Source organism: Thamnophis elegans, chromosome 10 (assembly GCF_009769535.1).
Source record: "Thamnophis elegans isolate rThaEle1 chromosome 10, rThaEle1.pri, whole genome shotgun sequence".
NCBI lineage: Eukaryota > Metazoa > Chordata > Lepidosauria > Squamata > Colubridae > Thamnophis > Thamnophis elegans.
In genome coordinates this window covers 163,342-179,341 of record NC_045550.1, presented here as the reverse complement: position 1 = coordinate 179,341, position 16,000 = coordinate 163,342, and the positions used below count along the sequence as shown (strand labels likewise).

At 39.3% G+C, this 16,000-nt stretch overlaps 1 protein-coding gene and 1 non-coding gene across 5 annotated transcripts in view; one reads left to right on the top strand and one right to left on the bottom strand.

The window, feature by feature from the left end:
• LRRC27 (leucine rich repeat containing 27) overlaps positions 1-16,000 on the top strand; it is a 54,762-nt gene that overhangs the window by 36,850 nt on the left and 1,912 nt on the right. For all 4 annotated transcript variants that reach the window (XM_032225471.1, XM_032225470.1, XM_032225468.1 and 1 more), the window contains 2 exons: positions 8,198-8,337; positions 15,170-15,296. In XM_032225471.1, the coding sequence (XP_032081362.1) occupies positions 8,198-8,337; positions 15,170-15,296 (267 nt within the window). The remainder of the gene's footprint in view (positions 1-8,197; positions 8,338-15,169; positions 15,297-16,000) is intronic.
• LOC116514484 lies at positions 4,094-4,197 on the bottom strand. The gene has a single exon (XR_004256122.1). It is a non-coding gene; the product is annotated as a U6 spliceosomal RNA (small nuclear RNA).

Sequence of the window (16,000 nt, the reverse complement as noted above, 5' to 3'; positions counted from 1 at the left end):
GAGTGATTTCCTAGTAGGCAATGTTACAAAGGAAACTTTGGGATTACAAATGGAAGATGGTAACATCTGGACCTCATCTTGCACTGGTTAAATTCCTTGCATGTAGTAAGGCAATTGCACAATAAAAGCCTTGGGAGGAAGCAGTGTTCCTAAACAAAAAATGTTACTGTTTAGTTGGCAGGAAGGAGAGAGAAGTGCCTAAAAAGTTTTTAGATTTGTTTCCAGAAAAGATATAATTCTCGTCTAGCCAAGTTTGATTTTCTTTACTGTTAGAAACTTCCATTACAACAATTAATAATGGGGAAATTCAGATGAACAACTTATTCTCTAACACATATGGCATTTCCCTGCAAAATGCAGAATGAGAATCTATTTATTTATATATAATCATTCACCGGCATATTTACAACATCTAATGTGGTTACTGAAGTAATCCATCTTCTGGGCTTGCTCAAAATATTGCACCATAAACTAGTTAAACACTACCAGAAAAATTAAAAACCCGTTGATATTAGAGTAGCCAAGCTTTGCATGGTGCGTGAATACAGTTGCTAAGCCTCAACGTTTGATTGCCTCATTTAAGATTCTTGTGTGAATCCGTCCAGAGGCAGAACAGTCTCGAAGGAGAGCTACAAACTAAGAAAATGCCTCCAGTTGGTTCCTTTCCCTATTTATTTTTTGCAAAAAGGTCATCTCATTTGTTTAAGTTGTTGCAGAGAGATTGCACAGCTATGGCCAACCAGTCCATCACATCTTTTTGCCTCTCCATCAACCACCCTAATAATTGTAGCCCTTGGATTGTGAGGATGCAGAAAGCCTGTTCTCCATTGGAATTCGACATCTCACAGCTTGGTGCAGAAACCCTGTAGAGTTGCATAAATTGGTAGCTTCCTTAGACAGTAGTAGATGCCTCCCAGATTGACCATTGGGGTCTTGATGGACTCTGAAAGTTTCTGGCCTCTAATTATTTCAAGTTTAACAACTGAAGTCAGAGAATATAATAGTTATTGAGCAATCTAGTCTTCTCTGGGGAGAATCAGCACCCTAGATAACAGAACAATTTTGAAATATTTATTTACAAAGGAGATAAAAGGAATGGTGCTGTAGATAACTCCGAAACTGTGCCAGACATTTCTATACACACCCCACCATCCCTGCACAACTGATTTACTTTTTGAAAAGTGCATTGTAGTTAAGCACCCTGAAATCAATATGCATAGGATGAAATTATATCATTCTACCTTGAGTCACATGAGCAAAGAAAAGAAGAAATACAGTTTAGAATGGAGCAATCCACAGCATTCTGAACAACTTTTCACAAGAATGCCCTGGGGGGGGGGGGGGGGGGTTCTTAATTTTTTTTGCTGGAAGTTCTCAGCGTAAGCCAAATCTTCTTTGAACAACTCTTTTCTTGTGTTGGTTTCTATCATCATAGCAAACGTATCCCTGTTGCAGGAGACCTTTCCTGTTCTCAGTGTTCTGAGCCTCTTCGTGAAATTTCTTTCCAACACCCCATTGCTTTGGAAAGAATAAAAAAGATTGACTTTTGATCCCCTCAATCGCCTCCAACCTCGTGCCGTCCACCTGTCTTGGGCTGCAAATTCTGGGAGTTGTGATCCAAAATATTGGATCAACAAAAGTTAATTTTATATCTTCATGTTTTATTTATGTAACTCACATTGAATATGCCTGAAACTGTCTAAGGTGGGAAATCTGTAATAAACTCAGTGGTCTGATTCTTTGGGACACTCATGCTGTTTTTTTTCCTGCGAAGGTACACGTAGTCTTGTTTGAGTTATATACCCCCTCAAGCCCTTTCAGATATCTCACACATATATACGTGGGTAATGCATTTCGCATAGGTTACTTATTTTGTAACTATTTACTAGCAAGACATGAGAGGTTTGGAGACCTCGGTGCTTTCTGAGGTTGGGGTTTCTTTGTTTTTCCAGAGTCTGGTCAGGAATCATCTGCCAGCAAACGAACCAGCTCAGAGAGCACCCAGCGAGCCACATTTCATCCCTGAGCTGCAGCCATCCTTTCCCCTTGGTCTATATGGGGAAGCATCAGACCAGAGGTAGCAGGCAGGCAGGCAGGCAGGCAGGTTTCGCCTTATTTTAGTTAGCATGAAAAAGACCTTCATTTTCCAGTCTCATTTAAAAGAGCGAAAACACAAAAGCAGATGTGTTTATACTGTTCATTTCGAATGTTTTCTAACAGCCATAAAAAGACTGTTTAACATTTACCACTTTATTAAAACAGGTAGACCTTGCCAGAATGCTAGGACTGAAGGCATATACAAAGCTGTAAACAAAATTCAAACCTCTTAACTTATTTACTTGAGAAGATTTTCTTGCTGAAATGTTGTCATACCGTTTTTATCCTACAACATGTATCTCTAAAAAATAAACATGAATATTTTGAAGAGTCGTGATCTGATGAGAGCTGATAAAATCTGGATTCTACATGGAATGTCATTGACATTATCTTTAAGGCTGCTTTGCAAACAGCGATGTGATTTATTTTACAACAAATTAGGGAGAGCAAGGACTTTAGAAATTATTTGGAGGTCAAAGTCATATCTGAAGTTTCTACTTCGTTGTTGTGACATTATATAAACAAGTAAATTCTTTAGCTATGCGCCTTGTGATTATCCCTTACCCCCAGCTCCTGTACTAAACGTTGTATTACAAAGAATAAGATGTAATATGAAAGTAGCATCTTTACCACGAGGTACAATAAAACAGCTCACCCAAATGTAGGGAAATCTGCTTCTTGTATATCTACTATTAAAAAGTCAAGTATAGGATAAAAGCAGGCTGCCCCTCCTCCACACAGGGTCATTCCTCTCTCCAAAATTAAAAAGGGCAATCCTCCGGGATTGGGCGGCCTATAAATCGATTTAATAAATAAATAATAAAATATATGTGTGCCAATTTGCATATGTGCATGCAATTTTTTGGGGGGGAGAATAAATAGATATGTAACAAATTTTGCAATAAGGAGAAGTATGCTAACAGATGAAATATATAACTGCTTAGTTTGGATGATCCCTTAGCAGTAAAATAGGTCTGGTTTTTCTAAATCACCTTGCTTTCTATCAACTTTAAAAAGGTTTTTTTTTAAATCTAGTGAATTGACATGTTCTTCAGACAGAGTGTGCTTTGAAGTGCAGATCTGTTCTCTGTAAAGATGACCACACGAGGTGTTTTATTGTCTGATTTTAATAGCAACCCCAGGCCTCATCAGAGAGACAATGAGATAAGAGTTTAGCTTCTGGGTTTAGCATCATTAGCCTTCCTCCTTGGATAATCCCTTTCCTTCTAATACTGAGAATTGGTTTTTCTTCTTTTAAAAATGACTGGACTTCTTATTAATATATTTTCATAAGAATAGAGTGATTAGAATAAAAGGAAATTTTGGGAATGAGGGGGTTTGTTCATTTGCTATTTGTGTTTATAATTGCAGTTTATAGAGTTTTCTGATTTTTGCAAGTAATGGCTTCTATATAATTTTTTAATTTAATTACTTATTTCAAGGTTGAGCAACTGGATAAGAGGAGAGGCAGGCAGCTGTTATAGTTCCTCTTACTGGTAAAATGCCTATTATCTTATTGGCTTTCCATAAGCTTTTAAAAACTGAATTGTTTCAGGGTGCCTGAGGAAGATTAAAAATACTATTGTTTTTTATATTACTATTAATGATTTTTATTTCATTGCAATTTTTAACTTTATATTTTGGGTGTTTTCTTGTATTATTCTTGTAGTTTTATTGTACTATCAATCCATGAAATCTTTATTACGATCATAGACCAGCCTAAAAAAAAGTAGAGTGCAAACAATTAATAATTTTAAAAACTTAAAAGTGTAAAATACACAAAGATAAAAAACATTTAAAAAACCTAAATTATACATAAACATCAAAAATCCATAAATGGGATAAAAAATATTAAGCAAATATAAAATAACAAGAGTTAATCCATGGCTAACTAAATCTATCATAATACAAAGCACTTAGCTAAGAAGTCAAATATTCAGCCACAGGTCACATCGCATCTCAGGGAGCTATAAATTTGTCCTCTGCATCCTGGGACAAAATAATGGAAGGCTGCATGGATTTGCATGTCATTTTTGGGCAAGGGCCAAATGCTAATCTCTATCATTCCAGTTTTAGTTTATGTGCTGCTGAAGTGAACACTTATTATACTGTTGATTCCCATACATCTCTGGTAAACAGCCAAGATTCCATGTAGAGTGCCAGGTATAATTTAATAAACAAATAAAATACAATAGGCACTTATAAGTTTCACACTGATTTTACATTGTGATATCTCATAATTCTTGAATGTTATTAGCAATTCAGCCGCCAAAGGGTATATCATGAGTTGTTTCCCAACAGCTTTCAGAGCAAATTCCAGTGGATCATGCCATCTTTCCACAGCTGCATGCATGGATGTCACTCATACAAGCCATCATGCTGCTCTCCATGCATGCTTCTTTATGTCATACAGCTGTCAAAGATGCTACGTAATTCAGAAAAATGGGAAATTGGATATAATTAACTTTAGGATTTAGAAAGGAGAGCATAGGCGAATGTCATTTCATTAAAACTGACACTCTTCGTAAGAGGATTCGGAATAGAAGACTTGTCTGGGATAGTTTTCACACAACTTGAGATGGGATCTGTTGAGGAAGTTATAGAAATCATGTTCTGAACTATGTAGAAACTCAAGAAACAGGAACATGAAGCCTGTGCACTTCCCACATCAGTGATCCATCCAAGAGATCCAATCATCTTTCATTTACACACAATTTGGGATCAAATAATAAAGACTAGTTTTAATAAAAGAAGATATTTTATTAATTGGCATTCTTAACAAATGATTTTTGTTCCCCTTCGGGAGGGGAACTTCCCCGCCACACTGAAAGCGGCGGTGGTGAGACCCCTCCTGAAGAAACCATCCTTGGATCCAGCTGTTCTTAATAGCTATCGTCCAGTCTCCAACCTTCCATTTCTGGGGAAGGTTGTTGAGAAGGTGGTGGCCTTCCAGCTCCAACGGTCCTTGGAGGAAGCAAACTACCTAGACCCCTTCCAGTCAGGCTTCAGGCCCGGTTACAGCACAGAAACCGCTTTGGTCGCATTGATGGATGATCTCTGGAGAGCCAGAGATGAAGGACGTTCCTCCATCCTGGTCCTCCTTGACCTCTCAGCGGCTTTCGATACCATCGACCATGGTATCCTTCTGCGACGACTGCGGGAGGTGGGAGTGGGAGGCACCGTGCTACGGTGGTTCTCCTCCTACCTCTCGGACAGGTCGCAGTCGGTGTTAGTGGGGGGGCAGAGATCGTCCCCTAGGCCCCTAAATTATGGGGTGCCTCAGGGCTCGGTCTTATCCCCCCTACTATTCAACATCTACATGAAACCGCTGGGAGAGATCATCCGCAGGCACGGGATTAGATACCATCAATATGCGGACGATACTCAATTGTATCTGTCCGCCCCGTGCCAACTCAATGAAGCGGTGGACGTGATGTGCCGGGGCCTTGAGGCCGTCATGGACTGGATGAGGGTTAACAAGCTTGTGCTCAACCCAGAAAAGACCGAGTGGCTGTTGTGTTTCCCTCCCAAAGATTTGGCTACTGTTCCACCACTCAGGCTGGGGGGTCAAATTTTATACCCCTCAGAGAGGGTGCGCAACTTGGGAGTCCTCCTGGATCCACAGCTGTCATTTGACCACCACTTAACGGCTGTGACCAGGGGGGCGTTCGCCCAGGTTCGCCTGGTGCGCCAGTTGCGACCCTACCTGAATCGGGAGGCTCTCACAACAGTCACTCGGGCCCTTGTGACCTCTAGGCTGGAATACTGCAATGTGCTCTACATGGGGCTGCCCTTGAAGAGCATCCGGCGACTTCAGCTAGTGCAGAATGCAGCCGCGCGAGTGATTGCGGGTGCACCCCGATTCACCCGCATTACACCTATCCTCCGCGAGCTGCGCTGGCTACCTGTTGATCTCCGGATGCGCTTCAAGGTGCTATTAATCACCCATAAAGCCCTACATGGCAGTGGATCTGGATACTTGAGAGACCGCCTTCTGCCAATTACATCCCTGCGACCGATAAGATCCCATAGATTAGGCCTCCTCCGCATTCCATCGGCCAGCCAGTGTCGGCTGGCAACTACAAGGAGGAGGGCCTTTTCAGCAGTAGCCCCGACCCTTTGGAACGAGCTCCCCGTGGAGATTCGCACCCTCTCCACCGTCCAGGCCTTCCGCATAGCCTTGAAGAACTGGCTCGCCCGTCAGGCCTGGGGATAAGGATAGTTGCCCCTCCCGAATGATGAATGTATGTTGTTTGCTATTTTATTACATGTTGTCCTACTGTCTGTATTCCCCCCCTTCCCAGTTTTTGTGTGAGCCGCCCTGAGTCCCCTCAGGGAAAAGGGCGGCCTACAAATTCTAATAAAATTCTAAAAAAAAAATTCTAAATTTTTTTAAAAACGTTTTGCTCTACAGTAAAATGTCAAGGACAATAGTTACATTGATTCAGTGCTCCAAGGAGTTTGTTTCCATTCTTACATGATTTTTATGTGAGAAATGAAGCAGTGATTGACATATCCCTGAAGAGTATGATTTTTAAACACCATTAATACTTTATACTCCTTGCAAAACTATGAGCATGTCCTTCACTTTTCTCTCTCTCTCTCTCTCTCCCACTGTCTCCCCCCCCCCCCATCTCTTCTCTCTCAGTCCCTCTTTTATATCCCATGATGATTAAATGAGTCTCAGCAGTTTTCCTCCCATTTAACTCTCATCCAGGGAGTTTCTGAGCCTGCCTTTCTACTGCTAAACATAGTATGCGCTTCTCCCCTCGGCTGGGTTAGAATTATTATCTTTGATAGATCAGCTGAAATTCTGACTGGATAATAATTTAACATGGAGGGAGACGGGGGGGGGGGACCATCTCTGGAATGACTTTGAGGACATCTGGTAATAGTTTCTCAGGGCCACAGTCGCTGGCAATGCTAATTTCTGCTATTAGATTTCAGACCTACATTTGGAACAGGCTGAAATTAGGGTTTGTTCTTGACAAAATACGTAGGGGTTAAATAGGCCACATGTAGAAGATGGAGGCACAGGCAGAGAAGGATAGGAAACATGGATGTAATCAGTAAATAACTAAGGGTCAAGTATTGTCTGATCAAATGAGAATCTAATGGTTCAAAACACGAATGTATAAAAAAAGGAACCCAAATGCTCACAACAATACTAGCATGTGCTTCTTGAGAAAACCGGCTCATGCTGGGAAACCTGTTGAAAGAGGATGAAGATTCTCAGTCATCCGGGTAGAGTTGTCTGGAAGCTGAATCGTGGCAACAGGTTTTCTTTTCTTGTTGGTTCAAACTAGCAAGGGAAAAAAAACCACAATTGATTGAATTGTGATAGGAGTTCTGGCTCTAGATATGAGAAAGGTGATGCTGTATCCTATAGAAATTAAGCCAGTCATTTCTCAGTTTGATTCCCCAGGATCTCACTAAGAACCAACGGTATTTGATGAAAAACAAACACCGTAAGTTCCCATTAGCTCCCATGTTTTGTTTTCTTCTCTTTCAAATATAACTGGCCTTTCTAGTAGGGAATGGCAACATACATAATGGTTCCTTTTCTAGGCAGCAGAACACTTGAAGGTCTCCTGCTGCATTTGTACATCTTTTGAGAGATGTGCTGATTGCCTTTAACCTCTAGATGTGTTTTAAAAATGTAGTTTGCCTTCCCTTTATATGAAGAGAAAAAGTAAGTTGCTACCTATGTATATAATACACCCACGTTCTTCCTCAGGGTGTGATTAGAAAATAGCTGCTGTGATATTTGAAATGATTACATTTGATTAAATGAGTCGTAAAAAAGGGGATTAATAGTTGGGAAATTTAAACAACAAATTTCATACCTTAAGTATTTATTTGATTATATTCGACCTATCCTCCATAAACTCAAGGTAGCATAAGGAGGAGTATCTCTCCTTCCATCCCTGAGTTGAGACCAAGGGAACTCTCGTGGCCATTGCTAGACTTGACTCTTGGCTTCCTAGTCTCATTCCAATACTTTAACCATATTGCTATCCTGCATTAAATCCAACTAGCACAACGAGTTGATCTTTTTCCCCAAGTTGCTCTAATGCCACCATATGTCACATTTTTTTAGGTATCCCAAAACGCACCTTATGCTACCGATAATATTAAGAGCAATGACAAGCTAGACAGTTGGAGAGAACCATCTGACCTGGATGAGCACATAGAAACAGCGCAAAATATAAATTCAATAAAAGCCACTGATACCTTCAGGTAAGAACTAAGGGGTCAGCCTCACATCCCCCTAACGGTAACAAAAACATGTTCAGGTAATCAACCTGTATGCCATGTCCTCACAAATTTGCCTTCCTCACGCTCTTCACCTAGGGTGAATTCATTTAAAGTTGCTTTGGGCTGTTCCAATTTTAAAGTATTGTTTTCCCTCTTACCTCAATTCAATTTTTGCCATCCACACAATCTATTATACTTCCCTGATGATGTAGTTTATGATGTAACTGAGTTGGCATTTGCCAAGCTCCTATGTATAGTTTTAGGCTGTTGCAAGCACCACCCTTCATGGACATTGTGGTTGACGTTCAGGAAAGATAGGAGATCTGGATTACACATCTGTACTTATGTAGAGCCTGACCTGAGCTTATCATAGAGTTTGCCAAGTTCTGCATGGGATCCTTATGTACATGAATTTTCCCCTATTTCAAAACAATAATACATCTACACCTGTAACTTGTAAGTTGGGCAATCTGACAGGTAGTTAAATCAACTGCTCTATCATACACCTAAACCTGTCCGTCTTTCTTCATCTCAAGAAAGCAACTTGTTTCTCAAGCCAGAGGCTGGCACTCGATAGGAGTAGAACTGAAACCAGAGTCCCTTTTTTCTATTGAATTATTTAAAGACAATGCTCCTTACCAGGCTTATTACTGGAGCAGAAGAGGGCTCAACCAAGGGTAGTTTATGCTGGCATACTTTTCTGTTGGCTCATTGATTGGAAGAGGATGCTTTAACATGGCTATAGAGTGCACTAAAAGAGATGCGGCTCTTTGGAGTTACTCCAATAACAAGGCCTTGTATTGGGAGAAATACAATGCCATTTTTCTTTTCTTTCTGTTTCTGTATATTGTCCAATATTCCCATATCCCAACTCCAGTTGAACAATATGTTAATTGACCTTCTCTCTACTCTCCCCCCCCCCAAAAAAAATATTCCTATCATACCTGGCTGAACAGTAGTAACCGTGAGAGGAATCTTAGAGTCCTAGTGGACAATCACTTAAATGTGAGTCAGCAGTCTTCTACAGCTGCCAAAAAGGCCAACACACTTCTAGGCTACACTAACAGAGGGACAGAATCAAGATCACATGGAGTGTTAATGCCATTTTATAATGACTTGATAAGGCCACACTTGGAATGCTACATCCAGTTTTGGTCAACACAATATAAAAAAGATGTTCAGATTCTAGAAAGAGTGCAGAGAAGAGCAACAAAGTGGAGTGGAGACTAAAACATATAAAGAGCAGTTGCTGGAATTGGGAAGGTCTAGTTTAATAGAAAGAAGGACTAAGGGAGACATGATAGCAGCCTTCCAATATCTCAGGAGTTGCCAGAAAGAAGAGGGAGTCAAGCTATTCTCCAAAAAGCACCTGAGGGCAGGACAATAAACAATAGGTAGAAACTAATCAAGGAGAGAAGCAACCTAGAGCTAAGAGGAATTTCCCGACAGAACAATTAACGTAATCAGTGGAACAACTTGCCTCCAGAAGTTATGAATGCTCCAACACTGGAAGTTTTTAAGAAGAAATTGGAGGACCATTTGGTTCCCTGTGTAAGCGGGGGATGGAGTAGAAGACCTTCAAGGTCCCTTCCAACTCTCTTTCATTCTGTCCCCTTTACAGATAGTCCTCGACTTACAGGCATTCATTTAATACCCATGCAAAGTTACAACAGCACTGAAAAAAAGTGATTTACAACCAGTCTTTGCACTTAACAAGTGTCACAGCAACCCCTCGGTCTCTTGATCAGAATTCAAGCACTTAACAATTGGCATGTATTTATGACGGTTGCAGTGTCCCAATGTCACGTGATCGCCATTTGCAACTCCCCCCCCTTCTTCTGACAAGCAAAGTCAATGGTGGAAGCCAGATTTGCTTAATGGCCACATGATTTATTTAACAACTGCAATGATTTGCTTCGCAACCATGGCAAAAAATGTCATAAAATTAGATGTGACTAACTTGACAATTGCCTTTCTTAGCAACATAAATTCCTGTCCCAACTATGATTGTTAAGACTAATTATATACAGGTAATCCTCAACTTATGATCACAATTGAGCCCCAAATCCATGTTGTTAAGTGAGAAATTTGTTAAGTGAGTTTTGCCCCATTTTGTGACTTTCCTTGCCACATTTGTTAAGTGAATCATTGCAGTTGTTAATTAGTAATATAGAATACTTTATTGTCATTGTACATATATACACAGTAAACACATACAGTGAAATTCACATAACACCCAGAGACCAGGCCCAACACACATGACAATCCCCAAACACACCCCCACCCACCAGAAATTCCCCGCCTTTTATGGTTAAGTGAATCTGGCTTCCCCATTGCCTTTGCTTGTCAGAAGGTCACAAAAGGGGATCACGTGAGTCTGGGACTCTGCACCTGTCATAAATGTGAGTCAGTTGTCAAACATCTGAATGTAAATCATGTGGCCATGGGGATGCTATAACAGTCATAAGTGTTAAAAATGGCCGTAAGTCATTTTTTTCAGTGTCATTATAACTTTGAACAATCACTAAATGAACTGTTGTAAGTTGAGGACTACCTGTATCTGCTTGGCCTATTATCATAGATACAAGCTGTTTTATGAAATGGAAGCATTTATGTAATATTTAATTGAGATATATATATATACAGCATATTATTATAAATAAAATCCTAATTGATAGACTGCAAATACTTTCTCATTCAGAAACTGGCTGTCAGCGTTCCAAATATCATGCAGAATTAAATCAGAGTCCAAGGCAGAGCTATCCTTAAAGTTCCAATTTAATAAGACAGACATGTTGGCATCATGCTATGGAATCTCAATTCTGGAAATGACATCAGAATTCCACCCAGTTAAAAGTCCATGATCTTGTCCCCACACCCACAATTCATCACATGGTCCAATCTTCTTCTTCCACGCTGGCATCCACACCCAGCTGCTTCTGGTCAGGTGTGAAAGTGCGGAGACAAAAGATGATCTTGGCTTCTGGTAAAGAATAAAAACAATACATTCCACAATCTCACTCCTGTCTATTCCCCCCTCCCATCAACTATACTAAAGAAACAACATAATGAAATAAGAGAAAGTGGGCAGGCCAAAATTCTAAAAGGAATATAAATGCAGGCCTGACACGGGCACTACAGTTTTCTAACGTTCCAGGTCCTCCTTTCCAATTTAGCAACACAAATTAACAACTAGGTACAGCTGCTTCTTCCTCTTCCTCCTCCTTTTCATCTTCTTCTTCCATCTCCTTCTCCTCTTCCCTGTTCTTCTATAATTTCATAATGTGCATTGCATCAGCTCCCGTAATCCGATTCAAATTCTGTAGCAGCAGAAATGCCAGTAGCATTTTAAAAGAAAAAGTACTTTGAGCCTGAAGATGTTCATTATACCAATACGTCGCTATCAATATCATATCACGAATGACTGTCATAAAAGGGTAGTGCAGCTGTTTGCTACTTTTATTAATCAAAAGACACTTATTCATCTCAGAAATGAGAGCCTATACAGACATTTAGAGGCACTGTGCTGCCCCAGCAGTATACAGCTAGTGTAGGAATTAAGAACTGTCTCCTTTAAGAAACTACCTCATGGGAAATGTAGGCAGAGACTGCCTTATGAAAAATGTAGTTCCATGACATGTGATCACGTGTCACTGGGGCATTCTGATTGGCCACTGGGGCATTCTGCCTGCCTGCAGACTTTATAGTCGGACAGTTTAAATACCTTTGTGAACCAGAATAGTAGTGTTTTGTATCTCCGCTCAGCATGGGAGTGAAATCATCATCTTTTTACACCACGCAATGGGACAGATTATGGAAAGTCAGAAGTATCTTAACATTGAACTGTAACTTTTGCTATTAAGAATGCCTGATAATAAACTTGATCTGAATGAGATTCCTAAGCGTGGAATTAACTGCATGCCCCGAGCAAGCCTACAAGGCTCGAGGCAGAACAGGCACGGTGGCTCAGTGGTTAGAATGCAGTACTGCAGGCTAACTGCCCACAGCAGGAGTTCAATCCTGACTGGCTCAAGGTTGACTGAGCTTTTCATTCTTCCAAGGTTGGTAAAATGAGGACCCAGATTGTTGGGTGATATATGCCGACTTTGTAAACCACTTAGAGAGGGCTTTAAAGCACTGTGAAGTGGTATATAAGTCTAAGTGTTATTGGCGGAGACAAAATTCCACATGTTCTAAGCTGCCATTCTTGCAAATTATGGTCTATTGTTGCTGTTGCTTTCCTTTTCCTTTTCTTGTGTACTTGTTCATTAAACAATCTATAAAATTATTGTTTAATGTTTAAATATGATCCTGCCACACCAGTCTAATATAACTTTTTTCTTCTTCCTGGATTCTGCTCTATAAGTTGCTTTGTGGAAACTTCTTGTTCATAACTAGGGACTTCAGAAGAAAAACATTTTTAATTGCTTTAAAGCTTGAAGACAGGAGACAGATGCTTAATCAGTTTAAAGATTTTTTTTCCTTAGCTGATAGCAATTGATAACACAGTGATGAAAGAGAACAAGCAATGCACTGATATTCTATTGTTCTCCAAAATAATAGCATATGCCTTTTTTGCATACAGCTAGAATAGATATTACTCCTGCATTTTCAGAAGTTTCAGGGTTTGAAATATTTTGCATGTTTTTTTTTCCAATAGTCATATCTGAATGGAGAAGCATTACTATAATAAACCAAACTCTGATTTCTGAAAAAGTCTTCAGATCGTATGTTTGCATGCAATGTTTGTTTCTCATTTGAAGATACATTCAAGAAAAAGAGCATGGAAACATTGCATGCTTCCTAGTGGCAAATAAGATGTGCTGTCTTGAATTGTGCAATAAAAGTGATAATGTAATTTTTTAAACTTAATATAAAGAGAAAGCCCATGTGGAATGTGTCATAAAGAGGTTAAAATATTAGACGCGTAATGGAAACAATGTCTTAATCATGGAAGCTCAGGGGTGACTTCAGACAGCTCCCAGCTCACAAAACTCACACCAGTAGATTATACTTCTAACAAAAATCTTCAAAGAATTAAATAAAGTTATAATCCAATTACTTTAAATATAGGATAGGAAACAGAATAGTACTTGCTGGATCATCCTGCCCTCATTATCATTATGAGTTTTTAAGTCAAAATCAAAACCAAAGGTTGACAGTACAAGTATGTAGAGACAGCTCTGGTGGCCCTATGCCTCAGTGTAGTAGTAAGATTTGTTTTGTTCTCAGAAAAATTAGGAAGAGCAGTTGGCTTTAAGATTGCCAAGGACAAGCGAGGCCCAGATGGTGGTGGGAGCCATGGCCCTGTTGCCTAATTACCTCTGTGTGTCCTCTAGAGATTACGTCCACATGAATCATTACCACAAGGACTCTGGATACATGAAAAGCTCTCCAAGTCATCCTCCCGGCCAGAAAAGGGTATTGGTGGACACATGCCTCATTTGGAAACATTAGCATTTCAAATTATATCATTTTCTTTTTAATTGCTTTAATGTATAAAAAAATTAAGAGAGCAGGTAAACATAGCAAAAAAAATGAAGGGGAGGGAAGATCTCTTTTCTAAGTACTAAATGTAGAATTAAACCATAGCCTTGTGGAATAATATTGGTCAGGATTTCTATTATTTTTATAGCGAACATAAGCAGAACCATCAGTTCAAAACCACGCTGTAACATGATTTTTTAAAAAATAGAAAGAAATTCATACCAGCCAAAAGTTACTGGAAAAATTGGACCTACTCTTGTTCCATATCCAGCAAAGCCACTGCTCCTGTTAGCTGTTTTCCTGGATATTTATCTAAAATATGAATTAATATTTTGGAACTCCTTGCCCTTCTATAAAGACAGATGCAGAGAATGGATAATCAAAAGCATTACTTTCTATGACCCAAGGTAGTGGTCAAAATGATGTCATCACTATTGAATAAGGAAATTCTTCTACCCTATCGCATGTACCCGAGATATTTATTCTATCGGACTCTGTTTTGAAAACTGCTCTCAAAGCCAGCCCGGTCATTAAGCTGAATGAGGCAGTTCCCTCTAAGGCTGCTGATTTGAAGACTAATAAGAAAAGTCTCAAAATTGAACATTAATTAATCATATCGCAATAGTATTTTTACTGCTAGGGTGTGGCCAAGATGTTCAGCAGATTTTCTGCTTCTAGTGTTAAGAAATTTTACCAACTATAGGTATTATGTACCTCCTCAAGGCTATGACTATAATTTGCCGTTTGTCAAATATTTAGGACCAAACTTGAATACAGATGGGCTCATCTATATAAATGCATGGTGTTTTACAGTGTTTATTGTCCATGTTGTAGGCTGATTTTTATTCTGTTGTGAGAGATGTGTAATTTTTTCAAAGATTAGGTAAGAATCAAGGTCCATTTTTATTTCTATCTTTCCCTGATGGGCCATGGGAAAGGATACAAGGATTGGGGGGGAAAAAGGTAGGAAGGTGACTAGTAGAAAACTGTATAATTCTGTGTTTACTAAATTCTAACTGACTTTATTAAAGATTATTAAAGTTTATTTCTAAGCAAGATTGCATCCTAATTTTTTTGTAGGCTAGGACAAGCAGATTAAAAATTCCAGTTTATTCAATTCTGTAGTTTTAGAAGCTTAAACATATATCCCAAATATCCACACATTCAGAAGCTTCAGGCCTTTTAAAATGTTACTCTTTCTACATTTCCATATGGCTTTTTAATTGCCATGTAAGAGTACTTATTAAATATGTAATTCCTAAGTAGATCTATACATGAAAACGAGACAAATTTGGGGGGAAAGCATTGATTCTGCTTCTTCTTTCAGGGCTGCAAAATACAAGGAAGTAGAAAATCGCATTAAACAGCACACACAATTAATGAAAGAAAAAAGAAAAAAGTTAAGAGGATTACCCAAAGAAGATATGGAAAAAGCAAATCAAGACCTTGAAACTGTAGGTTTGCATTTAGAAATCAAATCAAAGATGTTGACATTGTAGGTTGCATTTATTCCCTTTGAAATATACCATTATGTACCATTCCTAAATGCTGGGATGGAATGTGATTTGTGCTCTTGTCACTCTCACCCCCTTGAAGTTTTCCAGTCTCCCCTCCTCTTGACTGCAAATCCTACCATAAACTATGTTGACAGAAGTTGGGTTTGCATATGAATCAAGATTCCAAAGCAGTTCCTAACTCACTCTAGTAAATGCAATCAATTTGTAAGATGGGAAGATAGGTTGAGCAACATGAATGAAAAATAAAGGAAGGAACATTATTTCTTCATTTAGGAAAACGAGTTGAAATAAGACAAAGAATTTTGATTATGGTGCTTTGCAAATGAATGAATGAAAAAACATTTCAAGCAGGATTTAATAAAATATCAACAGAAAATATGTATACTATTATATATTATATTAACCTTATATGTTATAAAACCTGTACGGGGGTGGGATCCTACTGGTTTAACAACTGGTTCACTTCGTGTATCCAACTGAAAAGGAAATCAATTGGTGGCTAGAGGCATAGGATGCGGGTACATCTGAGTTGGTGTGCAACAGAGAAGTGGAAATACGTTATAATTAAAGCTGAAAGAGAAATAACAGGTGGAGGCTACATTTGTGGTGGGTCAGGATGGGTTGGGCACATCATCGTGTAT